The sequence below is a fragment of the Podarcis bocagei genome (genome assembly GCF_964188305.1).
Source record: "Podarcis bocagei genome assembly, chromosome: 11".
Lineage (NCBI taxonomy): Eukaryota > Metazoa > Chordata > Lepidosauria > Squamata > Lacertidae > Podarcis > Podarcis bocagei.
In genome coordinates, this window is record NC_138136.1 from 588,861 (window position 1) to 608,646 (window position 19,786).

Consider the following 19,786-nt stretch of genomic DNA (forward strand, 5'->3'; position numbering starts at 1 on the left):
GCTGCCCACAACCAGAAGGTTCAGTTCATAAGCAGCTTATTTTTACTAGAAGCCCAAAAGCAATACCTAGCCTGATAGAATCTCTCTGTATTTCAGGAAGGCGGAAGACATAGTAGACATAAGATGCTAGGAGACAGTTTCTGCCATGCAGGTCCTTGCTCAAGTCTTTGCTGTTGTGGAGGCTGTTCACTATCGCAGCTGCAGATTCAAAAGCAAACTGGGAGAAGTTGGCTGGAGACAAAAAGGAAATACTTAGTTTCTGATACATCAAAGAAAAGGTATAAAAGGATCCAAGTCCACTTTATCACAGACATTCCTCAAATCACTTTTCTTCTTATTTAAATCTTGCTTGATGTAGCAAATAGCATTTTTTTGTTAAACCAAAACAAAACGCTGCAGAAAGTATGATGGGGTTTGGCCATCAACAGCATCATTTTGTGAAACTACAATGATAAGTACCTGTCTGGCCAGCTATAACCATGGGCTGGACAGCCAACTGGAAGAGTTTATCCAAAACCAAGTGTAAAAACAACACAAGGGGCTCCAGGCGGGAGGAGTGCAAGCAGATAATGCTGAGTTTTAGTTCATGTTCAAGAGTGGTTTCTGTGATCTTCTCATTCAGCACTCGAATGGGGAATGCAACTTGGCTTTCTAGTGCATGGCACAGGATGAAGAATTTCTCCAGGTGATTGTCCTATAAATATAAGCCAGAAAGATGTATATGATGTGGGGAATCTACTACGTAATTTAGTTTCCACTACTAAATATTAATCCAAACAGAAAATGGAAAAAGGTAAGAAATCATAAAGGATCAATGTTTAATCATTTCTGATATTTCTCAAAAATTCAAAACTGCTTTGAAATACAAGACTAGACGCGTCATACACGAGGATTTTTTCAGGATTGTGATCTTAACTGCTTTATAGTGGTACCTCGGGTTACAGGCGCTTCAGGTTACAGACACTTCAGGTTACAGACTCCGCTAACCCCAAAATAGTACCTCGGGTTAAGAATTTTGCTTCAGGATGAGAACAGAAATTATGCTCTGGCGGCATGATGGCAGCGGGAGGCCCCATTAGCTAAAGGTTAAGAACAGTTTCAGGTTAAGAACAGACCTCCAGAACGAATTAAGTTCTTAACCCGAGGTACCACTGTAGTTTAAAGTGAAAAAGCCAACAAAGCAATGAAACTAAGATTACATTTGGAGACTACTACATCATTCCTTTTATCCTGGAACAGGTTTTATTTCCCCATTTGAAGTGCAAACCTATTCTAAGATAGACATGAATAAACTTTGCTGAACTTAATGGGCACCCATATTCCATTACACACACACACACCCGAAGTAGCAGAAGAACTGGTTTACGTGTGTTGGGGGTTCATGCCTAAAATGGTCTAATGGGAAAGGCTTATGAAGCACCCCTTCCGCTAATACTGGTATATGAACAGGCTCCAAGTTTACTGGAAGTTGACACTTTCTCCCTGGTTCTTTTCATGGATACTTGTAAGGGCAATGCACATGATTTCAATTGGAAGTTATGACACCATTTTCATCTAGGGGGCTTCTTTGAGAACTTTGTTTGGAACACAACAGGACTACAAACCAGTCTTGCTCAGCACCTGTGCTGCATTGTTGTTTTTAAGACTCTAAAAAAAGTCTTATGGAACTACACAAATAAGGAAGTTGCATTATATTTTAAGTTGGGTTTCCTTGAATAGGAAGCTGGTGACAACTGTAACTCAGGCTTCAGGTATTCCAACACATTTTTTTTTCTAATGCCAGAATTTTTTTAAGCAAGTCATTTTATCCAAGCTATGAACTTGAAGTAGCTTCTCTTACGCTTGGGATTTCAGTTGCCAGTCTCCAGGTAAAAATTAAATCCTCACCTGTGTGTGAACTGATGATATACCTTGCACTTCAATATTAAACACTCCCTTGTGTCCTTCAACCCATTTAACTGGAGGAGATTGTGGAGGAACTTTCTGTAATGAAGATAAAACAACTTGTTGATCAAACCACACACACATACACACAATGTATTCAAGATGCCAATACAATTCTACTAAGTTTTTGGCCTTTTTTGCAATTAACACTTTAGTGAATAATGATTCTATTCTATGATTCTATTCTAGTGTATTTTTCATCTTTGTTGGAAGCCGCCCAGAGTGGCTGGAGAAACCCAGCCAGATGGGCGGGGTACAAATAATAAATTATTATTATTATTATTATTATTATTATTATTATTATTATTATTATTAATGTTTAGAAGAAGAAGAAGAAGAGTTTGGATTTGATATCCCGCCTTTCACTCCCCTTCAGGAGTCTCAAAGCGGCTAACATTCTCCTTTCCCTTCCTCCCCCACAACAAACACTCTGTGAGGTGAGTGGGGCTAAGAGACTTCACAGAAGTGTGACTGGCCCAAGGTCACCCAGCAGCTGTATGTGGAGGAGCGGAGACAAAAACCCGGTTTCCCAGATTACATGACTACCGCTCTTAACCACTACACCACACTGGCTCTCAGACAGCTCACACCCAACATTAACATTTGCAATCCAGTGCAGGTCATTCTCAGCCTATCACGTTGCTGAGATTATGGCACGGCATTTTATATGGCTTTACAGTATGTAATTAATTCACCTGGGTTAAGTTTTTACCAATGCTCATTCTTGAAACTGACCAAGACATTAGCTAAGAAAGTGCTCATGAGCAAGTTGCTGGAAATAATCATGATCTCCTAGTCTATACATGATTACATATGATTGTGTAAGCACAAAGGTGGGGGCAGATGAAGTTTTAAAACAAAATAAAGCAGTGTCTGGACTACTTCTCGCGTTGCAGTGGTGGAATTGAAATCTATATCCATTACACCTTGTATTCCTAGAAAGTTCTCCCACAAACAATGTCCCAAAGGAACATAAGCTGCAACATTCCTCTGAATATTAGAGCCTCATATTTGCTTGCTAACCTAGAGGAACAAACCAAATAATTCCATAATTTTTAACATGAAACTTACTGAGCTGTAGGACCAAGTCATAAGTCCCATTATGAAAATAACAAAGTTCAGATACATGTCTTTTTTAAATGGCCGGCAATTAAGACCCTGTTTTGTTTCATGCTGGAGAACTAGATTATGCCTTTCCCCATATTACTTCCAGAGACTTTGCTGAGATTTAACATACATAGGGCAGGATCCACCTAATGAACCCCTTCAATGGGATTTCTATGGAAGGGATTTTCCAACCTTTCTTCCATCCTGTGTGGCTCTGGTGGTGCCAAGAGAACCCCAAGAACAGCACATGGCAGAAGAGGATTATTCTGCCTTGCAAGCTGATAAATTCATTTTAGTGCAATGTCGAATTCCACCCCTAGTGTATTTACCGTATTTTGCATTTACCGTATTTTTCGTCCCATAGGACGCTCCGTCCCATAGGATGCACCTAGTTTTTTGGGGGGGAAATAAAGGGGAAAAAAATTCCCCTTTATTTCCCCCCCAAAAGCAGGTCGGGGAAACCGAACCAGGTCGAGGAACAGCGGGATGGCGGCGCTGCGCCTCCCTGCTGTCCCCCGAGCTTGTGGGGCTGGCTGATGTCAGGGCTCCCCACGCTGCGGATGTCTGTCTGACGTGCGGGGCGCTCTGCTTCAGGATGTCCCGCGCGCCGGGCAGCAGGCTGCTATCCGCAGCGTGGGGAGCCCTGCGGGGAACTCCTGCAGGGCTCCCCATGCTGCGGATGTCTGTCCGGCGCGCGGGGCGCTCTGCTTTCCGGGCGCCCGACGCTCCGGGAATCAGGCTGCTATCCGCAGCCTAGACAGCCCTGCGGGACCGGTCCCGCAGGGCTGCCTAGGCTGCGGAGGTGTTCCCGAAGCGCCGGGCGCTCTGCTTTCAGCGCGCCCGGCGCTCCGGGAAGCAGGCTACTATCCGCAGCCCAGACAGCCCTGTGGGAACTCCCGCAGGGCTACCTAGGCTGCGGATGTCTTCCTGAAGCCTGGAGAGCAAGAGGAGTCGGTGCGCACCGACCCCTCTCGCTCTCCAAGCTTCAGCGAAAACCTGCATTCGCCCCATAGGACGCACCCAGATTTCCCCTTCATTTTTGGAGGGGAAAAAGTGCGTCCTATAGGGCGAAAAATACAGTATATATGATACTCTATTTAAGTAAGGCAAATATTGGAATGCAGGTTGGCAACTTGTAGTGGGACGTGGGTGGTGCTTTGGGTTAAACCACTGAGCCTAGGACTTGCCGATCAGAAGGTCGGCGGTTTGAATCCCTGCAACGGGGTGAGCTCAAGTTGCTCAGTCCCTGCTCCTGCCAACCTAGCAGTTCGAAAGCATGTCAAAGTGCACGGAGATAAATAGGTACCGCTCCAGCAGGAAGGTAAACAGAGTTTCCTTGCACTGCTCTGGTTTGCCAGAAGCGGCTTAGTCATGCTGGCCACATGACCCAGAAGCTGGATGCCGGCTCCCTCGGCCAATCAAGTGAGAGGAGCACTGCAACCCCAAAGTCAGCCACAACTGGACCTAATGGTTAGGGGTCCCTTTACCTTTACGCAACTTGTGGCCTGGACTTCATTTTATGCAGCCCCTTACACCTTGTTGTTGTTGTTGTTAGAATTTATATACTGCCCTATACCCAGAGGTCTCAGTGCGGTTCACAGAACAAAATCAAAATACAAAATCACAAAATACATAATCAAAATAAAAACAAAACAAAAGCACCCCCCCTAAAAAACCCCACATTTTAAAAGGGCCTAGGAAGCTTCCTCAGTCTTCCATCTCATCAGAGTTCTTTCCTTCCTATTTGTTTCCCTCCTTATTTTCCCCAAAGTGTTTTCTTCTTCCTTTTAATAAGTTTCAGAACAATTGGAAGGAGTGGTATTTTATTTGATAAAAAATAAATGCCCCCCCCCCAGCATGCCAGAGGAGGCTGGGCCCCCTCAATATTCCGCAGCCTGGCAGGCCCCGTCAGGTTGCAGCTGCAACTAGGCCCCGTCGGGCTTCCTCCCACCATGTGACATCATGCATGTGTGCCAATAATGGGTGGAACTCGGTGCGCCTGCCACCCCCGTCTTTTATTCTGGATGCTTGACTTGGGAGAAAGTCAATCAATTGACTTGGACAATCTATATTCCATGTTAGATAATGCAGAACACTTTTGTCTCTGGGTCCACTCTTGAGGGAAAGTGGCCCACCTCTGCATTATACTGAAAATAAAGTCGATCATGTCTGTTTAAAAGGGGAGACTGTTTCTTTCTGTGGTTTTCCCCATTACCTCTGCTGAGTGCATGGAATAGTTGGCAGGCAGTCTATCCAAGGCAACAGGGAGGCAATAATGGCCTGTCTGGAGACGATCATTTAACAGAATTGGCAGCCACTGAAGAAATGAATAGAAAAACAGTGTTATATCATTACTTCATGTGATGCTGGATACTGATCTGGCTTAATTATATTCTTGAGTAAAAGATTTAAATACCAACTGAGATTGTATTCCTTCCTATAGTGGATAATGTAAAGACTTTTACAGTCTAATTTCTTTGATAGCTACTTTGTAGACATGTTATCTGGATCACTGCCACCATCTTTTGTTCTGTAAAAGTGATTAGTTCTGAACCGAAAATTACGAATAGCTTTTTAAGAGTCCAACCAAATGAAGGCAGATTACTCTTCTTGGTAGGCTATACATTTATACACCAGAGCTGCAGCTGCCCCTAGACAGAGTCATTCCTAGTTGGGATGACAGATGACATGCCACATGCCTATATGACAGGTGTGATATACATGTAAACCATGAGTTATATGTGGGATCTAAGACATGTACCCAGTCCATTCACTATCATACATGCAACAGATGCAACAGACACTGGCACACATGTCTGTGACCTATGCGTGTCTCATTTTCTTGTCATTTGAACTATGCTACATATGCCTTTCACATATATACAAGTGTATTGCAACTGTGTTTCTAGTACGCTTTTGTCACACATATTACAAACATGATAGTGTGGTGGGTTATATTTCACTCATGCTCCTTTGAAATCTTGCATCCATGCATAAGAAATTCAAATAATTTTGCTTTTGGTTGAAAAAAATCTTTTGCAAGTTTTGCAGGGGGAAATTGTTACAGTGGAACGTTGAGCTTTGTGGAAAATGTCTATTTCCTTAAGAATTTGCCAACATGAACCAAAATTGACCTACTGAATATCCCAGGAGAGTTTCTACACAGGCTCCTTGCTTTGGCTGACAACTGATGTGGTAAAATGTGAATAGCAGGTGATGTTTTTCTGTGAGTTTAGCTGGCAGCTTAATTTTCACTTCTTCATAGAAATCAGGAGATCTACATTTGAAAATATAAAACAAAACAAATATACGTAGCAGTGTTAAAGCCAAGTAGCAGAATTCCAACTTGACAGAGGAGGTGGAGAGGAGCCTGTGAACCTGCAGCCTTCTCCTGGCTTTTTAAGCACTATGCAGCCATTGGCAGCACTGTACCTTCACCAGCCACCTCTGAGGATTTCATATTTCAGTGCCACTATTTTTTTCAAAAAATCTTTGGTGGATCAGAAGAACAACTTTATTGCATCAATTTCTCCTTTTGCAGAAATATTCGCTGTTCAGGAAGACGGTAATTCATACACCTTGTTCACCAACACAACCAGTCCCACCAAACTACTCAATATCCATCACGAAGATGTTCCATCCAGAAATTCCCAAGTGATGGCTGTCCAGCCTCTCATGTTGGCAAACGAGCACAGCCTTCTGGCAGTGGAACAGTTGGGCAAAACCTTCTGACTAAAGCAGCAAAAAGAAGCAGCAAGCCTTGCTCTACCCAGGTGACCCTTCCTGATAAAGAGTCTGATACTAGGAGAAAAGTAAAGAGAATGCTTCCATGCTAAAAATGTTGCCTTGAAGATTCCTGCCTCTACTGATTCATAGCCTCAGGGTGAATCAGTGGTCCATCAAGACTGGTATTGCTTGTTTAATAGCACCTGATGTCCTAGACCAGGCATGTCCAACTTCCAGCAAGATTTGATCCACTTTCCAATATCAAAAACTGGTAGTGATCTACCACACTCTCCCATTGTCATTCTTCAACTTAAACATATTATATCTGGCTGAGCTTATGATAAAAATAACAACAAATGATAGTCGCTTCCATAAAACCTGGTTAGTTATAAATCAATATTTTTAACAAAATACATGCTGCCTCCATCAGCTCTGCCTGCTCCGCCCCCTGGCACAGCCCAAGTCCCAGCCTGCACCCCCATTTGCCAAAACAGGGTGCAGGCTAGGATCCAGTTCCTAATGGGGGGGCGTCTGCCCCTCCCCCTCCTACCAGGCAGGGAGCAGCATTTCTGCAGTCATCCCCCCCCCCAATGTGGGGGGGGGGACAAGAAATTTTCCGCATCGGGTACCACCTGACCTTGGTTTGCCACTGACTGGGGGCTTGAGATTGACTATTCCCGACTGATTATTTTCTTCCCTTTGCCATCTAATATTTAAGAGCAACTGATGCAGCCATCTTAATCACTGATTTTCTTCCATAAATTGGCCTGTTTTTTTAAAACCCAACCCAATAATAATCATTCATTCATTCATTTAAATTTCTATACTGCCTTTCATCTGAGGATCACAGGGTAGTTTACAATATAAAAACGCAAAAATACATAACCTAGTAACTAACAAAACAATATGTTTAAAAAAGCCACAGATTGTTTACCGTATTTTTCGCACCATAGGACACACTGGACAATAGGACGCACTTTGTTTTAGAGGGGGGAGAACAAGAAAAAAAAATTATCCCCCTCTCTGCCTAGCGCCCCTTCAGTGAAGCGGCAGGAGGCGCTGCACAGAGAGGGGGAGAACTTTCCCCCTCTTGTTTTCCCGCTCTAAAACAAGGTGCCGTTTAAGGTGCGTTCAGGCGGCTACCTTGGAAGCCTGGAGAGCGAGAGGGGTCGGTGTGCACTGACCCCTCTCGCTCTCCAGGCTTCAGGTTCCTTTCGACCTGCTCTTTGGGGCTGGTGGGGGGAAGCCCCCCACCAGCCCCAAAGAGCAGGTCAGGGAGCAGCGGAAAGGCGCAGCGGAGAGGCTCCTGCCATAGCCGCGCGTCACCTCTCCAGCCGGGAGAGGGTCGCGGGGCTATGGCTTCTTTAGCCCCGTGCGCGCTCTCCCGGCTGGGGAGGTGATGCGCAGCTATAGAGGCGGGTCATTTTGGATACTACAAGGCACTGTATCAGCTCACGAGGCGATTCTGGTGGCCAAAAGTGTGAGAAGAGACAAAAGAGTATGTGAGAGTGTGAGAGACCTGCCAGCGGGCAAAAACGCTGAGGGAAGCACCTTCCGGATTGCTACAGCTGCTTCCCACCCTGCAAGGACCTTGGGAGACAGTCGCAATGGATTTCATCACAGATCTGCCAGAGTCAAGGAAACAGACTGTGATATGGGTGGTGGTGGCCTTATTCACAAAAATGGCGCAGATGTTGTGGACCACGTGCTTAAGTTGCACGGATTGCCATTGAGGGTTATTTCAGACAGAGGTACACAATTCACTACGCTGGTTTAGAAGATGATACAGCTGTTGGACGTGGAAGTGTGCCTGACCTCATCAAGGCACCCTCAAACCAAAGGAGAGTTGGAAAGAACCAATGCGACGCTGCAACAGTACCTTTGCTGTTATGTTAATTATCAGCAGGAGGGCTGGGTAGACAAGTTGGGACTGGCAGAGTTCGCCTACAATAATGCTGTGCCAGACTTCCGGTCGGCGCCAGCGCTAATGGCGGTCCTTTTTCCGAGCTCCGGAGAAGGACTGCCCTGCGAGTTCGGGTCTGTCCCGCTACGGCAAGCGGGGGACCCCTAAAATCACAGGCGCGGAAGCCTGTGAACGAGGAGATTCGGTGGGCACCAAAAGCGCCCCCCTTTACCGCAGAAAGAGCCTTTTTAAAGGCTCCGGAACGACATCGGGGGAGCGCGGTGCTGAGAATCGCTACCCAGCCCGCAGGGTGAAGCCGCGTCGCTATTAGTGGAGAGCGCCGATTCCTTCCTGTAAATTACGGACAGAAAAAACCCGTGAGTAAAACAGAACTTTTATTTGGATCTAAAATTTGGAGATTTGGTTGAAAGCGGGGAGGTCAAAATCAAGGAAGTCTGCCTCCCCCCGACTGCATGAAAGTGAAAGCAACGGAACTCTAAAGCTGCATCCGTTAAAGACTTTGCTTTTATTTAATCAAACCTGACATTTGGACTTTAGATCTCCCCTCTAGCTAGCAGGGCAGAGGGGAGGCAAAAGTGACTTTGGCAACTGCATGATTTATTTAAAAGAAAAATCCTCTGCTGCCTCAGCTGTCTAAGAGCATGAAAACGGTCTGCCTTTTAGGACAATAGGACACTGAACTGGCTTTTCCCTGTGAAAGTTACATTGTGATATAAAGTTTCTGCATTGACTGGATACAGTACATCAGAGTAAGTTGAGACAGTATCTATTGGGAAATTGTGGCAATTTGCAGTTACAAGTCTCCAGCTACACTTGCTTTAATTTTTCTCTTTCTCCCTTTCCTACGTATTTGGATATTCTCTTTGCCTTCGTATTTGGACATTTTATATTTGGCCATTTTGATTTGCTCCCCCTAGAGGGTAAAGTAAAGGTTGGCCCAGCCTAAGACAGTGGAATTTTCCAGTGGGGAACAGCTCCCGTGGGAAACGACCTTGACATGAGTGGCTCACAAGAAGAGATAGTCACAAGAGCCAAGACCAAACAACAGCAACAACACCAGCTGCAGCAACAACAGCTAAAGAAAAGAGGCTCAATCACAGGCATAACTGCCGGACTTGCAGGAACAACAGGACAAGAAAAAGTGACAGCTGTCTCTATGGAAGCCGTGACAGAAGCCCTGCTCAAGATAAATCAATCCCTGGAGTCTCTGACAAAACAGACTTCAGAAAATACACAAAAATTAACAGAAATATCAGCAAGATTAGACCAGAACACAGAATCTATAAATAAATTGGTTGAGGAAAATTCTACTACACGTAAATTTGCTGAAGAAGCGAGAGCTATCGCTGGAGAGACACAAGAGAATTTAGAACCGATTGCCAAGAAGGTCCATGAACACGACGCAACTTTGGCTCTGTGGGAATTACAGAGAAAAGAGAGAAATTTGAAATTGAGATTGATTCCAGAGAACGAAAGTGACAACCTTGCGGAGTTTTTAACACAGGAGTTTGCTGATTGCTGGGATCTGGAGGAAGACGAATTTAAAATTACAACAGCCTTCAGACTGGGCAAAAAGCAGGACAGAAAGACCCCGAGAGACTGTCTGATTACACTTAGATCTAAGGAAGAAAGAGACAAAATACTAGGACTACACTTTGAAAAGGCCTTGCAAATTGGAAACTCAGCTGCACAGATTTTTAAAGACATCCCAAAATATATTTTGGATTTGAGAAGCTTTTATAAGGACTTAGCTCTTTTGTTAAAGAAAAACTCCATCCGCTTCAGGTGGGAATTCCCACAGGGACTGTCTTTTGATTACAAAGGAAAGAAGGTGAAAATAAAGACTATTAAAGACAAAGACAAATTTTTGGAAAGAAATCAAGAGGACCTGCAGAAGGGGACTGTGGACCCAATTGCAGAACAGAGGAGAGCACTAGACATTCTGAATCTCTCACTTGGACACAAACCACCACCATCAGAGGAAGAGCAACAACTTGGAGCTGTTGGAGACAAAATAACAAAATGGCCCTGCAACTTTTTAGCTGGAATTGTAATGGGCTCAATGGGCCTTTGAAGAGAAGACAAGTTTTTCACATTTTGAACAGAGAACAATTGGACTTGATATGTCTACAAGAAACCCACATAACCAGAGCTCACAGGAGATTACTTACAAACAAAAGACTAGGACAAGAATTTATCTCATCAGACAAAGTAAAAAAAAGAGGAGTTGTGATATATGTAAAAGAGAAATGGGCCCCAAAAATGATGTTTAAAGATGAGCAAGGGAGATATTTAGCAGTGGAGATACAAGTACAAGGAGAAAAACTTTTAGTTGTTGGAATCTACGCACCAAATGAAGGTAAATCTGACTTCTTCAAGAGACTTCATGAAACTCTGACGGACTATTTGGATTACAATATGATAATTATGGGAGACATGAATGGTGTGGTCTCCACCAACATGGACAAGGCACAAAGACTAACAGTTACCAAGGAAGGGAGACTCCCTAGGACCTTTTTTGAAATGACGGAAAATTTGGACTTGATAGATATATGGAGAACAAGGAACCCTCTGGAGAGAGAGGGAACCTTTTTCTCCCAAGCAATGATGACCTGGACCAGAATTGACCAAATCTGGATTACTAGTGGCATGGCTCCAAAGATTAAGAAGGTAGAAATCTGCCCAAAAACTTGCTCCGACCATAACGCCGTGAAGATGGAAATGAAACTTACAACAACTGGTCAATTTAGATGGAGAATGAATGACACCCTCTTTCGAGACAAGGAGATCCTTATGAAGGCCCAAAAAACTTTAAAAGACTATTTTGAAATAAATTTGAGGGCTGACGTGGAGAAAAGAGTGATCTGGGACGCAAGCAAAGCGGTGATGCGAGGTTTTTTGATTCAACAAAACTCAATAAAGAGGAAAAAACAAAATGAGAAAAAAGAAAAGATTTTGGAAAAGATAAAGGAAGGAGAGAAAAAATTAAGAGTAAAACCAAAGTCCCAGGAGACCTTAAGAGAGATTAAGTTATATCAAACACAATATATGGAATTGATGAACCAAGAGATTGAATGGAAGATAAAGCAAATGAAACAAAAGACATTTGAATCAGCAAATAAATGTGGCAAACTTCTGGCATGGCAATTGAAGAAAAGGCAGAAATTAAATACAGTTACAAGCCTAGAAGTGGATGGAAAGAATATATCTAAACCTAATGAAATTAGAAATTGCTTCTTGAGCTATTTTAAAAAACTTTATACTCAAGGCCCGCAAAATGAAGAAGATATAGACAAATTCCTTGATAAATATGGATTACAAAAAATCTCTCATCAAAGTAAGATGGATCTGAACCAGAGAATAACAGAACAAGAGATAGAGGCTGCCATTCAGAATATGCAATTGGGCAAATCTCCAGGACCAGATGGACTGACTTCCAGATACTACAAATCGCTGAAGGAATGGTTGATTCAACCACTAAAAGAAGTCTGTAATGAGATCCTTGAGGGAAAAAAGGCACCTGAATCGTGGAAAGAAGCATATATTTCACTCATACCAAAGACAGAGACTGAAAAGACTCAACTGAAGAACTACCGCCCAATATCACTACTTAATGTGGATTACAAAATTTTTGCAGACATTTTGGCAAAAAGATTTAAGAAAGTGCTGATGGAAAAGATTCATAAGAACCAAGCAGGCTTTCTCCCAAAAAGACACCTAGCAGACAATGTAAGGAATATAATAGATATTTTGGAAAAGCTAGAGGTGAATATAAATACTAAAGCAGTACTGATTTTTGTGGACGCGGAGAAAGCCTTTGACAATATTTCTTGGAGCTTTATGACAAAGAATCTTCATGGGATGGGGGTAGGCCAAGGTTTTGAGAATGGTATGGCTGCAATATATTCTGAACAAAAAGCTAAATTGATTGTAAATAATGTAGTAACTGAGGAACTTAAGATAGAAAAAGGAACACGACAGGGGTGCCCAATTTCCCCATTACTCTTCATTTCAGTTCTGGAGGTGCTGCTGAATATGATTAGGAATGACCAGCAGGTTAAAGGAGTGCAGGTCGGAGCTAAACATTATAAGTTAAGAGCATTTGCAGATGACCTAGTACTGACTTTGCAAGAGCCAAACACTAGTACGAAAAAGGTCCTAGAAATAATCCAACAGTTTGGCCAGGTAGCTGGATTTAAGTTGAATAAACAAAAAACCAAAGTTTTAGGGAAAAATTTAACAGATACGGAAAAAGAGAAATTCCAAGAGGAGACAGGGTTGACGGTGGTCAAGAAGGTGAAATACCTAGGGGTTTATTTGACATCTAAAAATGTGAATTTGTATAAGGATAACTATGAAAAATGTTGGTCAGAGATTAAAAAAGATCTAGAAATATGGTCAAATTTGAAATTGTCAATGTTAGGCCGAATTGCAGTGATTAAAATGAATGTATTGCCTAGAATGTTATTTTTGTTTCAGACCTTGCAGATTCTTGATAAGATGGAATGTTTCAAGAGGTGGCAGAAAGATATTTCGAAATTTGTCTGGCAGGGCAAAAAGCCCAGAATCAAATTTAAAATATTGACAGACGCCAAAGAAAGAGGGGGTTTTGCCCTGCCGGACTTAAAATTGTACTATGAGGCAGCAGCTTTTTGCTGGCTGAAAGAATGGATGCTCCTCGAGAACACAGACATTTTGGATCTGGAAGGTTTTAACAATGCTTTCGGTTGGCATGCATATCTATGGTATGACAAAATCAAGCTGCATAGTGCCTTTAAAAATCACATTGTTAGAAAAGCATTGTTCAACGTTTGGATAAGATATAAAGATCTGTTGGAAAACAAAACCCCTAGATGGGTGTCACCAGTGGAGGCCAAGGCAGTGAAGAAACTCAATATGGAGGTCGGATGGCCGAAATATTGGGAAATTTTGGAACAGGATGGAGATAGGTTGAAATTACAAAGTCATGAGAAATTGAAACATAAAGTACAAAATTGGTTTCAATACCATCAAATAATGGAGTTTTTCAAACAGGACAGGAAAATTGGCTTTCAGATGGAAAAATCAAAACTAGAGACTGAATTGTTAGAACCCAATACTAAGAATTTATCCAGAATGTATAACTTGTTGCTGAAATGGAATACACAGGACGAAACAGTCAAATCGGCTATGATTAAGTGGGCACAGGATGTTGGTCATAACATTATGTCAGATGACTGGGAATGGTTATGGAACACCGGTATTAAATTCACGGCATGTAATGCCTTAAAGGAAAACATTATGAAAATGGTCTATAGGTGGTACATGACCCCAGTCAAGCTGGCAAAAATTTATCATTTGCCCGATAACAAATGTTGGAAATGTAAAGGGACTGAAGGTACCTTCTACCACCTTTGGTGGACATGCCCGAAGATTAAGGCTTTCTGGGAAATGATCTATAATGAAATGAAAAAGGTACTTAAATGTACTTTTCCTAAAAAACCAGAGGCCTTTCTCTTGGGCATTGTCGGCCAATTGGTGTCAATGAGGGATAGAACTTTTTTTATGTATGCTACAACAGCAGCAAGAATACTCATCGCAAAGTATTGGAAGACACAAGATCTACCCACTCTGGAAGAATGGCAGATGAAAGTGATGGACTATATGACATTGGCCGAGATGACAGGCAGAATCCGTGACCAAGGAAAAGAGACGGCGGAAGAAGAATGGAGAAAATTCAAAAGTTATCTTAAGGACTATTATAAACTTAATGAATGTTAGAGTGTTGTGGTTCTCAGGAACAAAGGGATACAGTGATATAAGGTCAGAATATAGAGATGACTAAGATGACAGAGGTTGGAAAGTAACAGTTGGGAGTTGCTATAAAATTATGGACATTGGGATGCAGAAAGGGGGGGTATGGGGAAGTCCCAGAAAAGAGGTTTATGAAAATATGATATGAAATTATACGTGTATGTTTGTCTTTTTAAGTGTTTGTTTGTTCTTTAAAATTTTGTAAAACCAATAAAAATTTTATATAAAAAAAAATACAATAATGCTGTGCCGCGTCAACCCAGCAAGCTCCATTTGTAGCCTACAGACAACTACAGACAACACCCAAGAGCATTCCCAGACCCTTGGAGTAACCTGTCGGTGTCGGCAGCGGAGCACCTTGTGGAAGAAATGCAGACCTTACACGGATTATTGAGGGAGCAGCTAGACACCACCAAGGCAGTGTACAAGAGGAGTGTAGACGAGCATAGACGGTCAGGGCCTGCGATCAAGGTGGGAGATCAAGTATGGTTGTACACCAAGGACTTGCCTCAGAAAGGGAGGTGCAAGAAGTTAGGACCACGAAGGGTAGGGCTGTTTGAGGTTGTGGAACAAATTAACCCTGCATCGTTCTAGCTCAAACTACCAAATTCTATGAAAATACACCCCATATTCCATAGGGCTCTCCTATCACCGATCACACCAGCCCATCAATATCAGAAACCTAGACAACCTCCTCCACCACAGGTAATGGAGGGAGAGGAGATATATGAGATAGAAGCAATATTGGATTCTCAGCTCTGCAGGAGGAAGCTGCAATACTTAGTTGCCTGGAAAGGTTATGGGCCTGAGGATAATTATTGGCAGAAGGCAGAGGATGTGCATGCCCCATTACTGCAGAGAGAGTTCCACCACTGTTTCCTGCACAAGCCCAAACAAAGAGGGTGGAGGGAGGAGTTTACTAGTAGCAAGGAAGCAGACTAGGTTACTAGTAGCAAGGAATCTCCAGAGGAAGAGGAATTGGCTGCACCTGAGTCTCCACCTCCAGAGGAAGAGGAATTAGCTGCATCTGAGACACCAAGAAGTAGGAGGCAATTAGAGAAGAGGTGGGCAAGGACGTGGCGTATATCTGGCCTGGGAAGGGTCAGAAGCCAGTCGAGTCAACTGACTCCCATGGCGAAGGATGAGCTTGGACTGCTGTAAGCCTGTTATTGAGAAATAAACCTCAGCTACTTAAACTGCCAGCGTCTTGTGTGGGAGAAGCGCTAAACCTGACATTGCCCAAGATTGGTAGATTTGAGACTGGGCAATAGTTGGCCATATTGGCTGGGTGTGAAGATCTTTTTTTAAAGAAGCGTTTTAATGACTGCCTCTTTCAGCGGGTCTGGGAAGGCTCCCTCCCAGAGGGAAGCATTCACCACCCCGCAGTACCCATTGCCCAGCCCTTCCCGGCTCGCTTTTATTAGCCAGGATGGGCAAAGATCAAGGAGACAGGTGGTCGGTTTCACTTATCTAAGCAGCCTGTCCCCTTCTTCATAGGTAACAGATTGGAATTGATCACATGTAACATGACTAGACAGGACTCCAGCACTCTCCCACCCCGGCCCTGCTCCCACAGTGAAGTCTACCTCCTTCTGAATCTGAGTGACTTTATCTGCAAAAAAACTTTGCAAAAGCATTGCAGGAGATCTTGGGGTCTGTACCAGGCTCCGGCGACGAAGGTGGTTCCAATAAATTGTGAACCACCTGAAAGAGTCTCCTGTTGTTGTTTTCTGCAGATGCAACACAGGTGGTGAAGAAGGTCTTCTTCACCATCACCATTGCCACTTGGTAGGCTCCAGATTGAGCTCTAGGCCATGTCTGGTTTGATTCAAAATGAGTTATCCGCCACCGGCACTCTAGCTGTCTCAGCAATTGTTTCATTGCCCTCGGCTCAGGGGAAAACCATGGTGCTGTCCAGACTCCATGCATTCGGAGAGGGTGCTTCGGAACCAGATAGTCAATAGCCCTGGTTAACTCCGCATTCCAGAGGACAACCAGGGAATCAGCTGAGAGGCCATCAACATGGGATAAAACATGCCCTACCACTCTCTGGAAGCCAACTGTCAGCATCGCCCTTGAGCCAGTGCCACCGACTGGACTCATCCACTTCAGCCCTGACTGGGCTAGGCAAGCTGGGTAGCGCTTCCAGAGACCACCTTCTGCACAGGAACAGGTCAAAGTGCTGTGGACTCACAGCTTAGAGTTGTGAGCACCAGATTCACTTCCACAAGAAGACAGTTGCCGCACAGCAGAGTACAGCAGAGTCTAGCAGAGCATAAACGACTCGGAATGCAGCTCTGTAGAATATCTTCTTTATTCTATAGTGGTGCCCCGCAAGACGAATGCCTCGCAAGACGAAAAACCCGCTAGACGAAAGGGTTTTCCTTTTTCGATGCGCTTCGCAAGAGGAATTTCCCTATGGGCTTGCTTCGCAAAACGAAAAAGTCTTGTGAATCTTGAGATTTTTTCCGCTTCCCCCCTTTTTCTAAGCCGCTAAGTCGCTAATAGCCTTTTAGCCGCTAAGCCGCTAAGCCTTTAATAGCCGCTAAACCACTAATAGCGCTAATCCGCTAATCGGGTTGCTTCGCAAGACAAAAAAACCGCTAGACGAAGAGACTCGCGGAACGGATTAATTTCGTCTTGCGAGGCACCACTGTATCTACAACTATTATACAACTATATACAGAGCTTAATGAGGTCTAAGCATAAATGAATGCTAAACTGCACTGAGTGTCTGCAGCTGCTCTTAGCAGCAACCTTATCTATACACACAATCTCTAACACTCAGTCTCTCTCTCTCCGACACTGACTGACTGACTCTTTGATTTGGTGCTGGAGCAGAATAAGTAGAGAGCAGAACACCGCCCCTCCTCTCTGGAGAATCAGCAGACTCATCAGGAGATTCTTGGATATGGGAGGGGTGAAATCTCCTCACCAACTGGATCCATTAAGTGGCAGGGCCGGACCATCCGAATCAGTCCCACCTCCCTGCAGAGGGGATGGGTTGCAGAGAAGTCCAGTTGCACCAGGAAGTGACCTAACCATGGCACTTCTTTTGTTTCGCTTTTACCTAGTGTCAGATCACCCACAACTGTAGAAGTGAACACTAGGTCTAATGCATGTACACGGCTATGAGTTGGGCCAAACTTATTCAGGGACAGCCCAATGGAGGCCATGCTTTCCACGAAGTCCCGCGTGGCCCCTTGTAAGTTCATCCCTTGTAAGTTTGGCATGGATGTTAAAATCCCGCAGGACAACCAAACTAGATGTCTTCAGGAACACATCCGCCTCGACCTGAAGCAGCTCGGGCAGGGAATCCTTGGTGCAGCAGGGAGGTTGGTACACGAAAAGGAATCCTTTACTGCCCCTATTGCCCAACTTCCAGAACATGCACTCAGAAAACTGGGTCTTCCCAATAGGATGCCCAGTGTAAACTACGGTAGTGACTTCCTAAAAATCACTGCAAAAAATCCCACCCTGCCCATATGACCTGGGTTGCTGTGTGTAAGAGAAACCTGGTGGACAAGCAGCGGCAAGGACAGGCCCATCTGCTTCATCCAACCAAGTCTCTGTCACACATGTCAGGTCAAATCCACCATACACAATCAGGTCGTGGATGGCAGTGAATCATTGACCTGGCATTGCAGAGCAACACTTTCAGGTCATGTGCGTTTCCCTTGCTGATTCCAGTATCTTTCCGGTCAGGACCAGACCTAGAGGCAGGGATAGTCTTCAAAAAGCAACTAAACCTGCCTCTTCAGTAATGACACGGTCTGGTCCTGGCATAACGCCTCCTCTTGCACGTGATCACTGAGATCGGGTGTCCCAATACATCCCCCCGTGGCACCTGCCCCAGCTATTCTGTTGGCTGAGGCCCACACCCAGGCAGCCCTGAGCCTTTCCCCTTAAAAAGCAAAATACAAACTATACAATAACTTAACAAAATAGTGAAAGTAAAAACAAAGCAAGAACCAGTTATGCTAAAATTAAACTACTCCCCACCCCGACTAAACATTTGTCCCTGCCCAAACAAAAAGAAAATAATAAAATAAAATAATATTTTTAAAAACCCACCATTTGAGGTGCAGCAGATTAAGAACACTTTTTAAAATTTTGAAAACATTTTTGCCACTTGCTGCAGAGAGCTGCTCAGGGTACTAGTGAGTGTAGGCCCTGCCCCCTAGGCGGGGAATTGGCTGGAGGAGGGAGCGGTCTTCCCAAACACCAACAGGAGCAGCAGCAGTGCTCTGGAGCCATCTCTGGAGCCTCTTAAGCTGTGGCAGTGAACAAATTTCACCTGCCCGCAAAGAGGCCTGAAGGTGCTTTGATTTACCTGCTCCAGTTGTCGTCCCAATAGCTGCAGTTGGGCTTCTCCAGCCAGCCAGGTGCCATGGCTGGGTAGGAGGCTGAGTTGGCCAGCGAAGACAGAAGCAACAGCCCCGGCGGAGGAGCCGTGGATGGAGGTTTTACTCACCACCTGCTGCTGCTGCTGCTGCTGCTGCTTCCTGAGAGGAATCACAGAGAAGACAGAGCCACCCGCCAACGCACAAGCGACGGCCGCAGCCACTGCAACAACCCACCTGAACGCCATGGGAGGAATGAAGGAGGGAGGCAGGCAGGCAGGTGGCAATGAAGAAAGCGTGTGGAAAAGAGGCACGGAGAAGGAAGGAAGGGCAGACTGAGGGAGGAGGAGGAAAGCGCAGGAGCAGCAGCTGGCAGCCAGTGTCACACACCCCCTTCACAGCGTTGCCCGGCATGGGACAAGATTGCTCCGTCCCTGAGGAGTAAATCGCCGCCATGTGAGGGAGAGGGAAAGTACGTGCGTGCTGGCAATCCACGTGGCAATTCCCGGACCATCCGTGGGCCGGATCTAGAAAGCAATTGGGCCCAACTAAAGAATCATGGCAAGGAAAATTGATGGACTATGCAGAACTGGCAAAATTGACATATAAGCTATGGGACAAGGTTAACTGTAACTTTAAGGATGAATGGGAACCTTTTACAAAGTATCTGAAGACGCAACAAAGCGAATTGGACTCCTTGGCAGGTTTTGAATAAACATCCACAATTCTTTTTACTGATAATAATCAGCTAAAAAGTTTGAGTAACATGCAGAAAATAGCAATATTAGAGAAACCAAAGACTGGAACTGAGGGAAGTCGAGAGGTGGGGGGGGGGTTCTGGGGGGGGGGAATTGGGGGGCGGGTAAGGATATGTTTTTGGATAATATGTCTTGTTATAACTTTGAATAAAAGAAATAAAATAAAAAATAGAAGGCAATTGGGCCTGATC

The 19,786-nt window shown here is 44.3% G+C and overlaps 1 protein-coding gene across 4 annotated transcripts in view; it reads right to left on the reverse strand.

The window, feature by feature from the left end:
• Positions 1 to 19,786, reverse strand: part of DOCK8 (dedicator of cytokinesis 8) — a 158,952-nt gene that overhangs the window by 73,196 nt on the left and 65,970 nt on the right. For all 4 annotated transcript variants that reach the window (XM_081213510.1, XM_081213509.1, XM_081213508.1 and 1 more), the window contains 5 exons: positions 6,190 to 6,328; positions 5,267 to 5,368; positions 1,888 to 1,983; positions 460 to 694; positions 67 to 231 (listed from right to left, as the gene is read on the reverse strand). In XM_081213510.1, the coding sequence (XP_081069636.1) occupies positions 67 to 231; positions 460 to 694; positions 1,888 to 1,983; positions 5,267 to 5,368; positions 6,190 to 6,328 (737 nt within the window). The remainder of the gene's footprint in view (positions 1 to 66; positions 232 to 459; positions 695 to 1,887; positions 1,984 to 5,266; positions 5,369 to 6,189; positions 6,329 to 19,786) is intronic.